Raw genomic sequence first — 19,342 nt, forward strand, 5'->3', positions numbered from 1 at the left:
CTTTCACCCTTCCCTTCACAAATATTATGGAGTGTACAGCACACGGCTATAAGCATAGGAATATTGTCATCGGCCAGGTCCTGCTTCCCATATAGTTATCACCAGCAGGCTTTTAAATGGCCAAATGCACACTCAACAGTCATTCTGCACTTGCTCAGCCTGTTGTTGAACCGCTCCTTGCTGCTGTCAAGTTGCCTCGTGTATGGCTTCATAAGCCACGGCATTAAAGGGTAGGTGGGGTCTCCCAGGATCACAATGGGCATTTCGACTTCCCCTTCGGTGATCTTCTGGTCTGGGAAGAAAGTCCCTGCTTGCAGCTTCTTGAACAGGCCAGTGTTCCGAAAGATGCACGCGCTATGCCCTTTTCTGGACCAGCCCGCGCTAATGTCCGTGAAACGCCCATGGTGATCCACAAGCGCCTGGAGAACCATTGAGAAATATCACTTGCAATTAATGTATTTGGTGGCTAGGTGGTCCGATGCCAGAATTGGAATGTTTATGCCATCTATCACCCCTTTGTAGTTAGGGAAGCCCATTTGTGCAAAAAGAAAAGGAGTACTTGTGGCACCTTAGAGACTAACCAATTTCTTTGAGCATGAGCTTTCATGAGCTACAGCTCACTTCATCGGATGCATCCAATGAAGTGAGCTGTAGCTCACGAAAGCTCATGCTCAAATAAATTGGTTAGTCTCTAAGGTGCCACAAGTACTCCTTTTCTTTTTGCGAAGACAGACTAACACGGCTGTTACTCTGAAACCTGTCATTTGTGCAAAGCTATCTACAATGTCATGCATGTTGCCCAGAGTCAAGGTCTTTCGGAGCAGGATGTGATTAACGGCCCTGCACACTTCCCGCAACACAAGTCCAATGGTCGACTTTCCCACTCTGAACTGGTTAGCAACCGATCTATAGCAGTCTGGAATAGCCAGCTTCCACTGTGCAATCTCCATGCGCTCTTCCACTGGCAGGGCAGCTCTCATTCTCATGTCCTTGTGCTGCAGGGCTGGGGCGAGCTCATCACACAGTCCCATGAACGTGGCTTTCCTCATGCGAAAGTTCTGCAGCCGCTGCTCGTCATCCCAGGCATGTATGACGATGTGATCCCACCACTCAGTGCTTGTTTCCTGAGCCCAAAAGTGGTGTTCCATTGTGTTCAGCACCTCTGTGAATGCTACAAGCAATCTCATGTCATAGCTACTTCGCATGGTGAGATCAATGTCGCACTCCTCTTGCTTTTGTAGTTTAAGTAATAACTCCACTGCCACTTGTGTCCTGTTGGTTAGAGAGAGCAGCATACCAGTCAGCAGTTCAGGATTAATTCCTGTAGCCTGAAAGAGGCAGAACATGCAGTACACAAACGGTTGAAAGATGGTGCCAAATGCGGATGGAAGCACAGGGATTGCTTGGATGTGAAGCAATGCATCATGAGGCATTGGAACTGGACCCAGGATGCCCCGTGACCCCCTCTGCCTTCCCACAAGTCTTAGCAACAAAAGAGAAAGAGGTGCTGTTAGGGTTCCCTCCCCACTCTGAACTCTGGGATACAGATGTGGGGACCTGCATGAAAGACCCCCTAAGCTTCTTTATCCCAGCTGAGGTTAAAACTACAACAAGGCACAAATCTGTATTTGTCCTTGGATGGACGGTATGCTGTTACCACCAAGTGATTTAGACAAAGGTTCAGGGAAAGGGCCACTTGGAGTTCCTATTCCCCCAAAATATTCCACCAAGCCCTTACACCTCCTTTCCTGGGGAGGCTTGAGAATAATATCCTAACCAATTGGTTACAAAGTGAGCACAGACCCAAACCCCTGGGTCTTTAGGACACTGAAAATCAATCAGGTTCTTAGAAGAAGAATTTTATTTAAAGAAAAGGTAAAAGAATCACTTTTGTAAAATCAGGATGGAAAGAAACTTTACAGGGTAACAAAAGATTCAAAAACACAGAGAAACTCCCTCTAGGCTTAATTTCAAAGTTACAAAAAACAGGAATAAACCTCCCTTTAGCAAAGGGAGGATTAACAAGCTAAAACAAAAGATAACCTAACCCACCTTGCCTGGCTTTACTTACTATTTTTGTAATATAAGGGACTTGATCAGGATTGTTTGGAGGAGATGGATTTCTGCCTGGCCCTCTCAATCCCAAGACAGAAACCACTAAACAAAGAGCACAAACAAAGCCTCCCCCGCCCCAGATTTGAAAGTATCTTCTTTCCCCATTGGTCCTTTTGGTCAGGTGCCAACCTGGTTATTTGAGCTTCTTAACCCCTTACAGGTAAGGAGGAATTCTAGGCTACCCTTAGCTGTATGGTTATGACAGGTGCTCTGTGCAAGAGCTGCCCAGAGTGCACCGCTCCAAATAGGGCTGCAAGTGCCGCAAGTGTGAATACGCTATTGCACAGGCAGCTGTCAATGTGAACACACAACAGTGGTTTTCCTTCTGCACTCTCTGAGTGGCGCTATAACTGCCGGCGCTGTAACTTTGCCAACCTAGTAGTGTCCTGTGTATTTGTCAGTGTTTGGCTGAGGCCTAGGGGCTTTGATCTGAATTGGCACCTGGTCTGCCAGCATCACACTTGTATCTTTCAGAACACTATATTATTTAGAAAGCTGCAAGCAGGGACTTTCTTTCCTGACAGATGGCTTACCACTGGTGATGTAGAAATGCCAGTAGTGATCCTCGGGTACTCCGCTTACTCCTACTTCCCCTGGATCACAAAGCCATAAACCAGCCCTCTCAAGAGCATCCAGGAAAGATTCAACTGCCAGCTCAGGAGCTGCAGAATGACAGTTGAATGTACTTTTTTGGTAGACTGACGGGAGGATGGCATTGTTTACTCACAAGATTAGATCTCTGTGGGAGAAAATTTCCAGTGGTTATAGCCTCCAGCTGTGTTCTGCATAGAGTCTGTGAGGCAAAGGGGGGAAAATTTTCCAGTGGTTACAGCCTCCAGCTGCGTTCTGCATACAGTCTGTGAGGCAAAAGGGGGGAAACTGCTGCCTAGGTGAAGGGGCTGTCTGTTGAGTTTGAACAGCCAGACACCAGGGGTGTTTGAAGACCTCAATGCGGAGCTATACGGCTGAGGGAAGGAAGCCTTGAAAGCGCATGTTAACAGTGAGCCACAGTAATGCATTATGGTGTACCGTGCTCAATCTGATCCTGCAGTTTTGGTGCCTATTAGGAATTGTGTGGTCGTTGGTGTATAACTATGAATATAACACTGTCAATGCACCTATTAATTTTGTGGTGCTTGGTGTATGTTTATGATTGTTACTGTTTGTCACTGAGCCTATGAGTTCTGTCACAGAGGGGGAAATTAGCCTTCACTTCCTACCCTTCTTAGGCTCTCAAGAATCCTCTCTTCTTTGGTGGGCATATTTCTAGGAACTCAGTACTAATACCACTAATGAAAGACTTATCTAGTTGCTCTGAAACTTATCTAGTTGCTGTAACCCACCTGCACTCGGTAGAATGCTGCCACTTGTCTCACTCACCTCCCTCTTGGCCAGAAACAAAACAAACAAAACCTACTCTCTCCCTTTGCCATTTCCTGCACATTTGACCTGTACTCAACTGACAGCTCCAGTCCAAGTCCTTATCTTCCTGCCAGCCACCTTTTTTCATTGCAGAAAAAAGTGTTTTTACTAACTTGAGATAAGAAAAGGAGTACTTGTGGCACCTTAGAGACTAACCAATTTATTTGAGCATGAGCTTTCGTGAGCTACAGCTCACTTCATCGGATGCATACCGATGAAGTGAGCTGTAGCTCACGAAAGCTCATGCTCAAATAAATTGGTTAGTCTCTAAGGTGCCACAAGTACTCCTTTTCTTTTTGCGAATACAGACTAACATGGCTGTTACTCTGAAACCTAACTTGAGATAGGATCTCAGTGTAAAATCCTAGCAGAGACAAGGGCTGTAGTTTGTACCTCAATGAATCTAGTCAAAATAAACCCCAGGTCAGGGGTACAGTGTTGAACTAGATTAGCTGCCTGGTTGGAAAAACCTGTACCGTGTCTCCACCAGAATTTTACAGCAATATGCTCCCTCGAGTTAGTCACCTCAGTATAAAACGGCACTTTTGCAGTGAAGCTAAAGCCTAATGTGGACTCCACACGAGGCTATTTTGCTAAGCTATCCTGCTTTTCATACCACCCTCCACGGTCACCACCTCTCCCACCCTTAGCCAGTACTGGCCCCCACCTGGCAACCCCCAGACAATGCAGTCCATCACCTCCCCCCCCCCACCCCCGCAGCCATTGCAGACCTACCCTCCTCCCCCCGCGAGTGTAGGCCCCACCTGGCCCCTCCCCCTCCCAGTGCAGGCCCCGACCCGGCTCAGAGGAGGACTGTCCCCAGGACCCCCTACGGGGCTGAGCGGCCCGGCCCGCCCCCGCCTCGCTCCAGGCCTTTGTGTGAAGGATCCGGCCCAGGCCGCGCTGGTGCCAGTGCTCCCGTCCGGGCCCAGGGGGTCACCACCCTCCGGCCGCTTCCCCCGCCGGGACGCCTCAGGCCCTGCCCCTCCGCGGCTGCCGCGGCCTGGCTCAGGCTGGGCGCAGCGAGGCGGCGGAACCCCGCGCCGCGGCCCGCGTTGCCCGGCGGGCCGGAAGTGCTGCACCGAGCCGCCGCCGGGGCCGGCGGGGCGCCCAGATCTCCCTTCCCCGGGCCGAGATGGCCGCTGCCGGGGCGCTCCTGGCCTGGTGCATCCAGCAGCTGCGCGGCGACTTCGGGCTGGATGTCAGCGAGGAAATCGTGGGGTGCGCGGCGCGGCGCGGGGGAAGGGAGAGGCTCGGGTAGATGGCGGGAGGGGAGGGGATGAGAGTCGGTAGGGGAAGGGAGAGGGTCGGGTCGTTGGTGGGGGGGGAGTGGTAAGAGACAAGGACCGATTCAGATTGGACTGGTCAGGTTGCAGCTCTACAGATCCTGCTGTAGGGCTCAATTGACCCCACTTGGGCCCCCGCTCAGTGTGGATTGGGGTGGCCTGGATGGTCCCTGATGGGACTTCCCCCTCTGACTCTCTGGTGCCTGGGAGCTCCGGGAGCCAGGAACTACTTTACTACATACATCTGTTTTTCACTGTTCATGGGCCTAAAGCTTCCCACAACACCTGGATGTTGAAGAGAGGGAGCTTTTCTTGCGAAAAGGAGTCTTTGCTCTTTTCCATTTTTTCTTTTATTGGCTCAGGTTTTTGGTTAATCAGAGCACCCACTAATTTTTCCCTGTGGGTGCTCCAGCCCCGGAGCACCCACGGAGTCGGTGCCTATGGCCGGGAGGGAGGGGGAGGCGCTGATCGACCAGGCTGCTGATGTATTACTGTGGTTCTTTGGCAATGTACATTGGTAAATTCTGGCTCCTTCTCAGGCTCAGGCTGGCCACCCCTGGTCTAGTGCTACCAAAGAGGGACAGAGCACCACACCAAGCAGGCATTCAATTGTAGTCCCTCGATAGGTACTCAAGTGCAGTAAACTTGAGTATGCTAACTCGAGCTAATTGTGCTGTGAAAACCCATGCGTAGTCTCTCTCCCTATAGTATCAATGTGCCAGTTATTCTCTCCCATCACACCTGTAGTCTTTCTCATATAGACATTATGAAGTGGATTTGTATCCTTTTCCAAGGGAGAGACAATTTTAATCATGCTGGTATTTCCTCACCTGAAGTCCTTGTCCAAATCCAGAGGTAACTTTGTAACCTACTAGGGCGAGCCTCTAAATGCAACACTGGGTGTCTCAGGACCGGGAATGGCTTAGTTGTATCTGATTCCTAGCAGAGCTCATTCAGCCCTTCAGCCTTCCAAGTGCAGCTCCTGTGTAGTTTACTGTTTGTGCATCTTTGGATGAGCCCTGTAAGGCTAGTGCAAAGGAAAAACTGGGCTTGTGCTCTTCTTTTGCTTCTTTATTATGGATAAAGATAATCTGAAAGGTTGGTGGGTTTTTTTTTTTTTTTGTCTCCTCCCACTCCAGCTGCTTTCTCTTACATTCAAAATTCTTGTTTTTCCTGGAAGACACTATGAGTGATTAGAGAATTAATGGGCTTATGATACTGCAGATACCAAGCAAGTGCAATTTGATTTGCAAAGGACAGATAATTCACATTGTTTAAAATTTTGTTTATTGTTCAACACCTGTGTAACTCAACTACTATGGTACAAACAGTTGGAAGAAAATCAGGACTCCTGCACCTGAAGGACTGGCATGCTCTCAGTCTACCTCTTTGGGACCCTCAGGAAATTCTCCAGTATGTGTAAAATGTTTCAGGCCTTTGTTATGCACTATAAAGAAACAAACATGGGCACAACCTCCTCCTCTCCCTCCCCCGTCCCTCGCCACTTTCATCAGTCACTTTTAAAGTGAAGGTCCAGTCTGTTCTTTGTGGGCAATCTAGTTTTGATGTGTTGTGTGTGTATAGGTTATGAAGTAGTTGTTAGCCCTGGGTTTTTGTATTCCTGGCTCTGATGATTTCCTGCATCATCTTTGGCATATCAGGTAACCTCTCTGTGAAATAGATCAGGATTAATTCCATCTGCCATGTATTTGGGAAGGGGTGTTTGTTTGTAAAGTGCTTTGATATTCTTCCATTCGAAGGTGAAAGAGAAGGACAAAAGATTTTGATGTTTGTAGACAAGTAGAAGGAGGAAATATTTATTTCAATAATATTTAAACCCATGAGATTGTCTTGGACTTCATTTGTGGTTCAATATTAGAGAGTATGGAGTGAGCAGGAATCCCAGTGTGGTTTTAATTTCCTTTGGTAGTAGGAAGAGTGGAGTTGTCATTGTTGGTGGGGAGGGGGTGGGTTGGAAAGGTATCTGACCTTCCCGTTTTTTCACTGGTCCAGAAATAACAAGGGATTTTTCCAAGCGTATCTTCCTCAGATATTTGTCTTCCTCTTGGGCCTTTTTTGTAACGTCTTCTCTCCCATGCTCGCTGAAGTAACTTGATTCAAAGAGTGTGGAGGGAAAGTTGAGGTTAGCTTTGGTGTTGCCTGTCTCTTGGAAAATATACTCATGTTATCAGTTTTCTTCTTTTTGTCCCCTTCCAGGTACATCTTGTCAATTGAAAATGAGGAGGAGATCCGAGAGTATGTAATTGACCTCATCCAGGGAACAGATGGGAAGAAAAGTCGATTTATAGAAGAGCTGGTAACCCGATGGAGAAAGTCCTCTCAGACGGCTTCTGACCCTTTGCCAATATATAGAAAAAGAGATGGTGGGTGGTAGGATGAAAGTATCAAAAGTAACCAAAACTTGTCTTAATTACTTGATCAGCAGATGCTTGTAGGGCCACGAAGCATCTTCTGCAGCTAGTTCTGGATCTCCCTTTCTGCCCATTTTGAAGGTTTAAAGCCAAGTGATCACTCTCCCCAAGAGGTCAGCAATATTCACTGCTGCTAGCTAACACACCTTCCTCTCTCTTTGCACAACCCTTTAGAGATTTCAGATGTGCATCGGGCTGGAGACCAAGGCAAGAGGGGGAGGCGCAAAGGAAGGAACAAGCAAGAAACATCTCTGTATGCTGAGCCCAATCTGCCTGCAGAGGAAGTAAAAACACCCCTTGATCTGGCCAAGGTGAGTGTGCCTGGCAGCCAGGGCAGAGTGGCAACTGTGGAATGCGGAGCAAATGGGTCTCACAGAGGAGCAGAAGGAAATAGATGGCTTTGTGCAAGCCGCAACTGACTTCCAGCAATAGGAGCTAACTGTGTGAACAGATGTAACTGTTCTGGGGACTCATTAGCACTGCTAGCATGGGACAGTCTTTACTAAACAACTGCGTGTAACATGGCATGGAGCAATACCACTTTGGACTAGGGTAGCAGATCTAACAGACCGCAGAAAGCAGACCTTCAGGGCTGATCACTTTAGCAGAAATCTCCAGCAAGTTTTCGGGCTTGTCTACACTGACACTTTACAGTGCTGCAACTTTCGTGCTCAGGGGTGTGAAAAAACACCCCACTGAGCACAGTAAGTTTGAGCGCTGTAAAGCGCCACTGTAGACAGTGCACCAGCACTGGGAGCTATGCCCCTCATGGGGGTAGTGTTTTTAGAGTGCTGGGAGAGCTCTCTCCCAGTGCTCTGCCTCGACCGCACAAGCCACATGAAAGCGCTGCCAGTGTATACTAGCCCTTAGAGTAAATAGTCCCACTGGAATGAATGGGGCAGGTCACACATTTTAGGACTGTTGTTTCAGGCTCTCCGCAGACTCATGCTCACAGCACTCCATTGGCTTATACTCTGTTTATATTTTCAAGTTTCTCTGCACAACCCTGGGGACAAGAGACATCATTTTTTTTTAAAAATGAAAGCTTGGATTAATATATGTAACAGACAGTGAAGATATCAGTCCCCAGAAGCAACATAAATGATTGTGCCTGGCAGTGTTAATGAATACACAGCTAATGTTGAAATGGAAAAAGTAGCATGTGTCTTAGATCTAGTCTAAGGGTATGTCTACAGTGGCAGTTACCGTGCTGGGAGTTGCAGCGCCGCTCAGAGAGTGCTGAAGGGAAACCGCTGTTGGGTGTTCACACTGACAGCTGCCTGCACAATAGCATGTTCACACTTGTGGCACTTGCAGCGGTATTCGGAGCGGTGCATCTCTTCCTCTTCTGCCACTAGGAATTGTGGGAAGACGGATGGGGTTGCGGGGTATCATGGGTCCAGTCCCAATGTCCTGTGATGCATTTCTTTGCATCCCAGCAATCCCTGTGCTTCTGTCCAGATTTGGTGCCATCTTTCAACAGTTAGCGTACTGCACACTCTGCCTCTTTGGTCTACAGGAATGGATCCTGAACTGTTGACCAGTATGCTGCTCGTCCTGACCAACACATCATGAATGGCAGTGGAGTTATTCCTTAAATTACAGAGGCAAGAGGCGTGCGACATTGATCACACCATGCGAAATAGCTACAACATGAGATTGCTTGTGGCATTCACGGAGGTGCTGACCACAGTGGAACGCTGCTTTTGGGCTCGGGAAACAAGCACTGAATGGTGGGATCCCATCGTCATGCACGCCTGGGATGACGAACAGTGGCTACAGAACTTTTGCATGAGGAAAGCCACATTCATGGGACTGTGTGATGAGCTCGCCCCAGCCCTGCAGCGCAAGGACACGAGAATGAGAGCTGAGCTACACTGGAGGAGCACATGGTGATTGCACAGTGGAAGCTGGCTACTCCAGACTGCTATCGATCGGTAGCTAACCAGATCAGAGTGGGAAAGTCGACCGTTGGACTCGTGTTGAGGGAAGTGTGCAGGGTCATTACTTGCATCCTGCTCTGAAAGACAATGACTCTGGGAAATGTGTGTCACATTGCGGATGGCTTTGCACAAATGGGCTTCCCTAACTGCGGAGGGGCGATAGATGGCACACATAGTCCAATTCTGGCACCAGGCCACCTAGGCACTGAGTACATTAATTGCAAGGGGTATTTCTCAATGGTTCTCCAGGCGCTTGTGGATCACCATGGGTGTTTCACGGACATTAACGCGGACTGGTCTGGAAAGGTGCATGGCGCATGCATCTTTCGGAACACTGGCCTGTTCAAGAATCTGCAAGCAGGGACTTTCTTCCCGGACCAGAAGATCACCGTAGGGGAAGTCGAAATGCCCATTGTGATTCTGGGAGACCCCGCCTACCCCTTAGTGCCGTGGCTTATGAAGTCATACACGGGGCAACTTGACAGCAGCAAGGAGCGGTTCAACAACAGGCTGAGCAAGTGCAGAATGACTGTTGAGTTTGCTTTTGGCAGTTTAAAAGCCCGCTGGCACTGCCTATATGGGAAGCTGGACCTGGCTGATGACAATATTCCTATGCTTACAGCTGCATGCTGTACGCTCCATAATATTTGTGAGGGGAAGGGTGAAAGCTTCACTCGGGGCTGGACTGCAGAGGCTCAGCACCTGGAGGCTGAGTTTGAACAGCCAGAGAACAGGACTATTTGAGGGGCGCAGCGTGGAGCCATAAGGATCTGGGATGCCTTGAGGCAGCAATTTGAAGCTGAAAGTTAGTAACATTTGTTGCTATGCTCAGGAGTGCAGTGCTTGTAATGGTAGGAGGTCATTGTGATTGGTGCAGACGATGCACTATGAAGGTTTAAGAAAATTACCTGTCGCCTTGCACAGATCTGTTTGCTTTCGCTTAACAGAATAAAGATTGCTTTCAAACCAACACAATTATTTTATTAAAAAACAACCAGAGGAGAGAGTCAAACAAAATGTCCCATCAGCACTGAGGGGGATGCGGGAGGAGGTGGATCCCAGGATGGCTAAAGATTTGTGTATGTCCAGGGATCATATCCAGCCTTCTCCTTTGTAGTACAATGCAGCAGGTACTGTACTTCAGCAGGGCCAAACTGCAGAGGGATGGGTGTTGAGTGCAGTGGGTGGTGGGAGTCCACAGTGCTGGACTGTGATGGGGCAGGAATAGAATGCCATGGGTAAAGACTGGAGCCAGGAGGTTGATAAGAGTCTGTTGGTGGCGTCTGGGGGGTGCATGGGAAAGAGTTGTGTGACAGTGGCTGCAGGGGAGGGAGGGTGCGGAGCTGCTCAGCTTGCAATGTGAGTATCGCCTGGAACATGTCCGCTTGGCACTCCATAACGTTCAAGAGCTGCTCTGTGGCTTCATTCTGGCATGCCGCATTCTCCGTTAGGTCCCTCTTCTCGCTGTCCCACCACTCCTTCAGTTCCTTTTTCTCAGCTGCGGAGTGCATCATAACTTCACGCAGAAAGTCCTCCTTAGTTCTTCATGGCCGCTTTCTAATTCTGCGCAGCCATTCAGCCACCGATAACAAAGAGGGAAGCTGGGCTCCCAAGGTTATCTCTGTGAAGTTTAAACGCAACATTTTACATAAGCAGTATTGTTTGCAACACAGAGAACACTGATTCAGTGATTTAAAACACAGCCAGTATTCACACACCTGTCACTAACTGGCTGAGCCCAGGCAAGCACAATGAGCCACAAGACGGCCAAAATGGTGAGTAGCCGCAGGGACAGGGTAAATCACTCTTCCCGGACCCTGCTGTACACTGGGCACGTGGCTCTGGGGGAGACCCATTACTGTAGGAGGGGCCTGATAATCATTCCTGTCCCCACGTTATTCACAGGATCTGACCATTATGGAAGATACCTTGCTGCTGAGGGTGAGCAGGGAAACAAGGGAGGGTCTTCTCCAAGGCTTCCGCTCTGGCCCTTATGCAGCTCACCTGTGTGCAGCAATGGTCCCCCACAAGTGATGGCACGATGGTGCGGGAAAGTTACCGTTAATGGGACAAGAAACCAAGCAGCTATGCCGAGGATCCTGCAGCAGCAGATTGCCCAGTATCTCCATGAGAGATTCCTGGAGATCTCTGAGGCAATCAACAGCCTGTTCTGCCACTCAGACTAGGCATGTGGTGGTACTTGCATCATACAGAGACAAGCCTGCTTTCTGCAGCCCTCCTGCCACTGACAACTCGCCTCAGCAATTCCCAAAATCAAATCCACTTACCAGGGGCCTCCTCTCCTGTTTGCGCTTCGCCAGCATCCGACAGCTGTGACTGGCTAGCCTTCTCCAGAGTAGAAAAGAGATCCTGGCTGCATGTCTGCCTCTGGGTCCCCCTTCCCCTCCACATCCTCATCCAAGATTTCCTCCTCTGGCTCGGTCCACTCTTGACTGGCATGCAAGCCAACAAAGTTTCCACAGGGTCTTCGCAGCGGAGGTGAGGTCGCCACTGAGTATCGCGTCCAGCTCTTTGTAGAACCGGCAGCTCGTGGGTGCAGCACCGGAGTGGCGGTTTGCCTCGTGTGCCTTGTGGTAGGCGTTCCGCAGCTCCTTCACTTTGACCCTGCACTGCAGTGTGTCCCAGTCATGGCCCCTTTCTATCACGCATCGTGAAATCTGTCCATAGGTATCATCATTCCTATGGCTGGAGCGCAGTTGGGACTGCACAGCCTCCTCTCCCCAAATGCTGATGAGGTCCAGCAGCTCAGCATTGCTCCAAGTGGGGGATCGCCTGGTGCATGGAGCAGGCATGGCCATCTGGAAAGATGCGCTGAGATCACTGCACGCATCACCGAGCAAACAGGAAGGGGACTTTCAAATTTGCAAAGAATGTACGAGGTGGGGATGACGGTTGATCACCTGAGGACAGAGCACTAGAGTTCAAACTGATGACCAGAGAGGTGAGAACAGGCATCGTGGGACACCTCCCAGAGGCCAATTGCAGTGCTGTAATCGCCACGGTGTCTACACTGGCCCTGCAGCGCCATATCCCTGGTGCAGAAAGCACTACACCTCTCGTTGAGGTGGTTTTTTTATACCTCAGGAGTTACAACGCAGAAAGCTGCTTTACTGTGCAGAAACTTGCCAGTGTGGACAGTGCTTTGTTTTATGAGGTGACTGGATGGGGCAGTGGACACATGAAAATAGATAGTGAGCAATGGAAGGTGTCTGCTTAAAGCAGGGGATGGAGAAGGCTGAGGGCCTTGGTAGGGTATTGGTCCAGGTGCAGCGCTAAGAAACTGGCGTGCTGGTGAAACAGTCACATCTGCTTGGTTTAAAGCTTTATATTTGCTCTGGCGAAAGCTTTAGTGGGCACTCAAAGCTTTTCCGGCTCCTGCTGCTTCACTTGAAAACCTTTGAGTGCCAGACAGAGGAAGCTGAAGCATTGGTTAAAGCTTTCTCCACTGGCCTGCAAAGTTTGGAGGAGATCTGATTATTTAACTGGCTTCACAGCATCTATGCCCCAGCCTAGCCCCCATTTCCAGCCTAGCAGCTCATCTCTAGCCCTGCGTCCTTAGCCTCCTACATTTAAAACCAACCTAGGAAACTTGCAAACAAAACTTTGTTCCGTTAGAGTTAAGGCTGCCCATGCATATGTCACCAAAATGGAAATACACTGAAATGCAAACCTACAAAGCAGGAAATCTGAAGTTAGGACATTGTTCATAACCGACACAATCCTAGTCTCCAAGCATTAGCTCCCCACCACTGGGATACACACAAACACAGCACACTAACACCTTCTCTTTCAGTTCCATAGTTCTCTCTCTCTCAGGGCACACATTAAGGAAATGAGAATCTTTGCTGTCATCTTGTACAGTTTTCCAGATTCATTCTTTGGGCTTTGCTTCTAGCACAGGGCATCTGACTTGGAGACTTATAGGCAGCTTACCAGGGGCCTGAGCAGTTAACCTATGCCACAGTCCAGGTGTAGAATAGGAGCCATAACTTTGTATCAAATAGAGCAGGTTGCAGCCATTGTTCTCTTTAATGTGATGGAGCAACCTGCAAAAAAATAAGGGTCCTAATATGCATTGTTCTTGATTTGAGTCCTTTGGCTCAAGATGGAACATTGCATGCTGGGACATGTAGTCCCCAGGGGTTACAGCTGAATGCTGAAAGTGAGAGTTGCCACAGGCCAAATTGTAGAGTTTTATGGGTTGCACTTTGGCCATCCCTGTTTTACTATTTAATATAAATAGAGGTTTTCCTATGGGGATACTTTAAAATGCTGAAAACACCTTTAAAGTTTAAATCGTCTGAAAGGGAAAGGAATAGGAATATGGACTTTGTTTTGTAAATGAAGGGGTTAAACAGGCTTAGGAGGTTTCAGCTATTTCCTTAGAGTTTTCTCTGTTACCCTAATTAAGGTGCTGAGAAACCTCTGGCAAGGCCTGCAAACTGAGGTCACTGTGTCTCTTTTCATTCTTGTTAATAAAAGCAGAGCTCTGGCCTGGTTGTGGAAGTAGTGCTGATTGGACAGAGCAGGGGTGATGGAGGAAGCACCCATCATTAAACCCTAAACCAGAGTCACAGCACCATTGAAACAAGAGGAGTGAGTCAGAACATTGTACGCAACAGAGACAGGAAAAGGAAGAGACATGAGAGAAGGTGTCCTGATGCTGTTACCTGGCGCCATCTGAGACAGAAGCAACAATGGAGACCTGGGAACCTAGAACCAACAATAGCTGGGGTGAAGTTCAGGAAGTTGGAGTGATCTGTTAACAACATACAGTGAGCAGAGCCAGTGAAGTGTTACATCTGTGATAGAGCCAGGCCGTACTGAGGAGGGATTCTTAGAAATGGCCCTTCCCCCAAGTCTAGGAGAGACTAGGAAGAATAGAGGCAGAGGGAGACTGTCCAGCACCACAAGAGGATTTTCAAGCATATCACAGATGATAAACAACAGGCAGAGACTAGATTCACTGTTTGAACATGACTAGAATCTGGAGTGACAATTGTGAGGATAAAATAAGGGTGATCGATCCTCAGGCTTCAACCCATGAGTTGCTTATCAGCTGGGATCAGGAAAACCTGCCTCCCCCTCGGCTCAGGGGATGGTGTTACACACGAAGACACATTATTGTAAGTTTATACCCTCCTTCAAAGCATCTGGTGTTGGCCGTTATCAGAGAAGTAACATTAGGCTAGAGATACGTTTGGTTCCACTATAGCAATTTCTGTGTTCCATGATGTGAGGGCCTTGGAATCTATAAGTGAGAGGCAAACTTTATCAGAAACAATGCCTGCTAGAGACTTGAAGGAAGCGAGAACTCATTTCAGTGCTCAAGGTGAAAGAGGACTCGAGGGAAAAGATTGAGAATTCCACTGACCAGCCACTCATGCAGCCATTATCCATGGTGTCCTGTCCCATCTATCATCAGAGTCACCTCGGCATAAGACAAAGTATGCACCTGAGAGAGACAAACATCAAAAGTAACGTGCCAATCTTGCTAATATTGTGCCTCAGATGAGAACAACAATACATTACAGTATGTCAAATTGCCAAAGAATATACACTGCATAGAGAAATCCTTCTCAGGTGGGAGAGGTGGGCTGTGGATTAGATGTGTAGCCCATAGTGCTCACTTTAGCATTGATTTGTTCAGCAGTAAGAAACCTACAAGCCTGTGTTCTGTAAGACATTGGTTTCAGCATGTAGCATAGGGCTTGAAGCCTATGAACTTTGGCACAGATAAATAGTCTAGTGATCACCCCTATGTTCTGGGGAACTGGAAATAGAGTGTGTAAAGGGGAATTTTGCCCATAACAACACCAGCCAACCACAGGAACATGAGCGAATGCCCTCTTTTGGATAGAACATCCGCAGCGGTCTGACCACAAGAGTGCCATGGTAATGAATTGACGTATGTGGTAAGTTGAGATCATTAATATACTAACCTACAGAAGAAAGACACCTCAACTTTAGTAGTGTGAGGAAATACATGTAAGGAAGAGGGGAGAAACCCCTACTGAATAGGCATTAGGCATAGTGATATCAGTGTAACATATTATAAAAGTTGTGTCCAGCCTGTGGGCAGGAGGAGAGAGAGAGGTAGCCATTGGGAGGTGCCAGAATGATGGCTACTGGTGATGAGGAAGATATTGGGTAACAGTTCAGGTTGTTCTGCAAGGGATAGTGTATATTGATGTTCAGAGGTACGTTCTGTATCATATCTATCTACCTTGCTGGGTTAGCGTGTTGGTGACTTTGCTAAATGTATTAATAAACTATTTGTAAATACAGAAGGGTTCCTAAAGTGTGAGTGTTGCAACTGTGCACATCAGGATTCCTAACTGAACAATAATTGTAATAATATTTGGCCTGATCTTGGGACAAGAACCTGTCAATTGAGTGATTACTGGGAATTCATAACTGATCAATATAATTAATACATAATCTGTGTGAGCTAAAAGGTCTCTTCTCTCTCAGGTGTTTGTGATTTCCATCTGCGTTTGGGTGCATAGGTTACTTTATAGATGTGTCAGGAATGTGGATTTATCATGCTGTACCATTTGCCCACCTTGTTCAGCACTAGCATTGTGTCTTGCACCAAGGTGTTGGCTGGGCTTTGGATTGCTGGTCTGATTTTCTATAGTTTTTGTTTGATTTAACAAAACCTAATGTGGGCTCTTGGTCGCAGAATCCAAGAACTTTCTCTCCGGCACATAGAACCCAGGCAATTCCAGTTTGCAAAGAGAGAACACGAAGCTGAGCAGTCCTCCTTTCATGTAAATGGTGCTGACCTTTTCTGAGGCTTGCTTCTGTTCAGTGATATCATCCTGGTTTGAATTTGGAGTCTGGTCCCACTTTCACTCAAGCTGGCCAGGTATCTGTCTGGCTGTTTATCCCCATTCTTTGTTTAAAGGGCCCCTGTTTCTTTCTGATGTTTGTGTTGCAGTGAGAATGCAGATTAAATTCACTGTTTGCTCTTTCTAAATTAGGCACAAGAGATGGGTAGTGGTGGCAGCGTCAGCAGTACCTCCAAGAAAAAGGCCAAATTCGTCAACCTGTACACCAAGGAGGGTCAGGACAAACTGGCAGTCCTGATCCCTGGACGCCACACCTGTGAGTGCCTGGGCCAGAAGCACAAACTCATCAATAACTGTTTGACCTGTGGCCGCATTGTCTGCGAACAGGAGGGCTCCGGCCCCTGCTTATTTTGTAGTACACTGGTATGTAATGCTGCTTTTTTCTATCTGCCATACTTAACTGCAGTCTTTCATGCTTGGGTCTTGGAGATGGCATGTGGCTGAATTAGCCCCACTAGTTTCTTATCTTTCCTGTAAATTAGCAAAGTTCTTCCCCCTTCCGAATTGGCCTGCTCCGATCAAAGTCCCTTAAGAACAAGGGTTCTCAAACTGGGGGTTGGGACCCCTCAGGGGGCTGTGAAGTTACTACGGGGGGGTTGCGAGCTGTCAGCCTCCACCCCAAACTCCACTTTGCCTCCAGCATTTATAATGGTGTTAAATATATTTAAGTGTTTTTAATTTAAGGGGGGCGGGGTCGCACTCAGACGCTTGCTATGTGAAAGGGGTCACCAGTACAAAAGTTTGAGAACCACTGCTTTAGAACCTGGATCCTCGCTAAGGCTGTAGGGTGAGAGTCTGTGCTGCACCCAACTTGCAGCGCAGGGGGGAGTAAGGTGGCTTTAAGCCATCTGTTCACCCTTCTGAATTTGGGTGACTCCAAGGGCTGGAGAGGCTGCTGACATAATTTACAGAGCTCTAAATTACCTAAATTATGGCAGCCTCCTGGGGCTTCCCTGTAGGCCACAGCACTGGAGCCCCCTGGCACACTCCCTTTGCCTGCTGGAGCTTGCAGTGGGGTCCTCCACAGTGCTTGCACTGGAGGGAAATCTTTTCCAGCTGGAACCAGGATATTTATGCTACTTCGGCCCTTTAACCCAGTATAAAGAGTCTGGAGCAGAAATGACCATTCCATTCCTATATTTAGAATTTTTTTTAATGATCTTTGCATTCCGGAAGGGCTGGGAGACAATACAGGGTCAGATCAGAAGGTGCCTCCCAAATAGGATTTTATGTGATCAGATTTTCTTTGCCATTCAAGCTCATGTGTGTTTTTCCACAGGAGGACACGAGTTGCGTTTTCATTTTCCTGGCCCTCACTTTCCCCATTTATAAAATGGACTGATGCGCTCTGATTCCTTAGGGTGGGTGGGAATTAATTAATTAAAAGAGCTCTATAAAGAAAAGTAAAATAAAAATTGGGGTTGGGCCCTTTTTTTCTGTTTTGTGATGGATGAAGCCCTGAAAGGTGGTTATGGCAGGCTGTGCATACGTGTCATTTTTTTAAAAGGATTTTTAAATTTATTTTTACCTTAGGAATATGAAAAATGTCAAATTGGGCCGACCTTTGTTTTGCAGGAAAGAATTCTCGGGAGTCTCACAGCATATTGTGCATTCTGTCTGCTTATCTGAAGGGAAAATGGCGGGAGGATTAGACCTTTAACAGAGAGTTCCTTTCTCCTGAGAGTTCTCTACAAAATGGAGTTAAATATGTTATTTAAAACAACCAAAATGAAGGCATTTTAAAGGTAGCCGGGGGAGGGAGGGGAGGGGGAATCGGTGTCCGACCTTTTATTCCACACAATGTTATGATGAATTTTGTTTAAAAGAACAACAAAAACCCTTGAACTTTTTGTCTCCCTCGGACAGTGTAGTGACTGGAAAGCCAGTACAATTGACTTCACAAGAGAGTGAAAGCTGAATAGGTGAGAGGAGAGAGAAGTTTTAATCAGAGTATTTTAAATATCTAACTCCAGTGCCTAGTAACCACCTGAGAGAAAGGATGCCTTTGTTAAATGCCACCCACCTCTTTAATGAAGTTGTGAGAGAACCACACATCCCTGAAATCCTTCAGCAAAAGAACAGAAAAAACCAGTCTTGGTGTTGCTGAGATGTCTAAGATAAAAAAGAAAAGAGTACTTGTGGCACCTTAGAGACTAACCAATTTATTTGAGCATAAGCTTTCGTGAGCTACAGCTCACTTAAGGTGCCACAAGTACTCCTTTTCTTTTTGCGAATACAGACTAACACGGCTGTTACTCTGAAACCTAAGATAAAAAAATGAGCAGAGATCAAGGTCTTCTTTCCATACACAGCGAAGATGCAGAAGGGTCCACGGCCTGTGGACCCTGGTGAAATCCTGTGGACCCACTCTTCATTATCCTTTACAGCTCACCCTTAACTTTTGTCAATGGCTTTGAGGCTATCAGGTGCTAAGTATCACTCTTAGCCTTGATCTTCTTGTTGTCTTTTAGGTGTGCACGAATGAAGAGCAGGACATTCTGCAGCGTGACTCAAACAAGAGCCAGAAGCTGCTGAAGAAGCTCATGGCAGGTTGGTAGCAATCATGTGTAATGCAGTTAATCCAGAAAGTTATACACCGTTCCACCTCTGCTCTACTGTTACATTAGACTAGAGCCTATGCCTATGTTTTCACTGGTGTTATGTAGTAGACAGGGCCTAAATCTTTTTTGTCTCTTAGCAGTATAGATCTGTTCCTTCTGGTTATAGTGAGGGGCTCTAGAAAACTGTGTGTGGGAAAGTTCCCAAAGATTCAGGGACTGCCTCTGGACGCTTTCTACAGAATTTGAACTCCCTGGAGAAGATGACCAAAGCTCTCCAAAATGTATCCAAGCCACTGCAGTCCTGTGACAGCATTCTTTGGCCTTGGAGGGCTGGATGAGAATCTCACTGGAGCTCATCAGTCCTGTTTCTTGCCCAGCATGTTGTGCTTCCCCTTCTGCATGGTTCCCAGGCACTAGCCAGGGGAGACCAGGTCTGGGTGTAGCGTCTGAATTTCTTGAGTGGCAATGCATGATGCACTGACCGCAAAGCACCGAGGCTGGCCATTAGACAGCCTGGAATTATTTGTGGAAATGAGGCACTTGCAGCAGTCCTTAAAAATTAGAATAAAAGTCCCATGTAGAGTGTCTGCTGCCGGGGACTGGGATTACAGCAGTGGGACTTGTGAGGTTTCTGTGGAAGCAGCTGATATTAATATTTTGGAACAATTTTGTGTCTGACACTTTTCTGAGGTGGTAAATGTAGGAACA

General features: G+C 47.6%; 1 protein-coding gene and 1 long non-coding RNA gene across 3 annotated transcripts in view; one reads left to right on the forward strand and one right to left on the reverse strand.

The window, feature by feature from the left end:
• Window positions 1-674: 674 nt before the first annotated feature.
• LOC142073366 (uncharacterized) lies at window positions 675-4,207 on the reverse strand. Its single transcript, XR_012670196.1, has 3 exons — window positions 3,871-4,207; window positions 2,649-3,645; window positions 675-1,272 (listed from the first exon to the last, which is right to left on the reverse strand). It is a non-coding gene; the product is annotated as an uncharacterized LOC142073366 (long non-coding RNA).
• A 127-nt stretch (window positions 4,208-4,334) lies between these two features.
• Window positions 4,335-19,342, forward strand: part of TRIP4 (thyroid hormone receptor interactor 4) — a 51,938-nt gene continuing 36,930 nt past the window's right edge. Inside the window, exons 1-6 of one of the 2 annotated variants that reach the window (XM_048866501.2) lie at window positions 4,335-4,758; window positions 6,155-6,236; window positions 7,041-7,207; window positions 7,430-7,566; window positions 16,206-16,436; window positions 18,545-18,623. In XM_048866501.2, the coding sequence (XP_048722458.2) occupies window positions 4,737-4,758; window positions 6,155-6,236; window positions 7,041-7,207; window positions 7,430-7,566; window positions 16,206-16,436; window positions 18,545-18,623 (718 nt within the window). In that variant the 5' untranslated portion in view covers window positions 4,335-4,736. The remainder of the gene's footprint in view (window positions 4,759-6,154; window positions 6,237-7,040; window positions 7,208-7,429; window positions 7,567-16,205; window positions 16,437-18,544; window positions 18,624-19,342) is intronic. The other variant, XM_048866499.2, reaches the window with a different exon arrangement.

Source organism: Caretta caretta, chromosome 10 (assembly GCF_965140235.1).
Source record: "Caretta caretta isolate rCarCar2 chromosome 10, rCarCar1.hap1, whole genome shotgun sequence".
Lineage (NCBI taxonomy): Eukaryota > Metazoa > Chordata > Testudines > Cheloniidae > Caretta > Caretta caretta.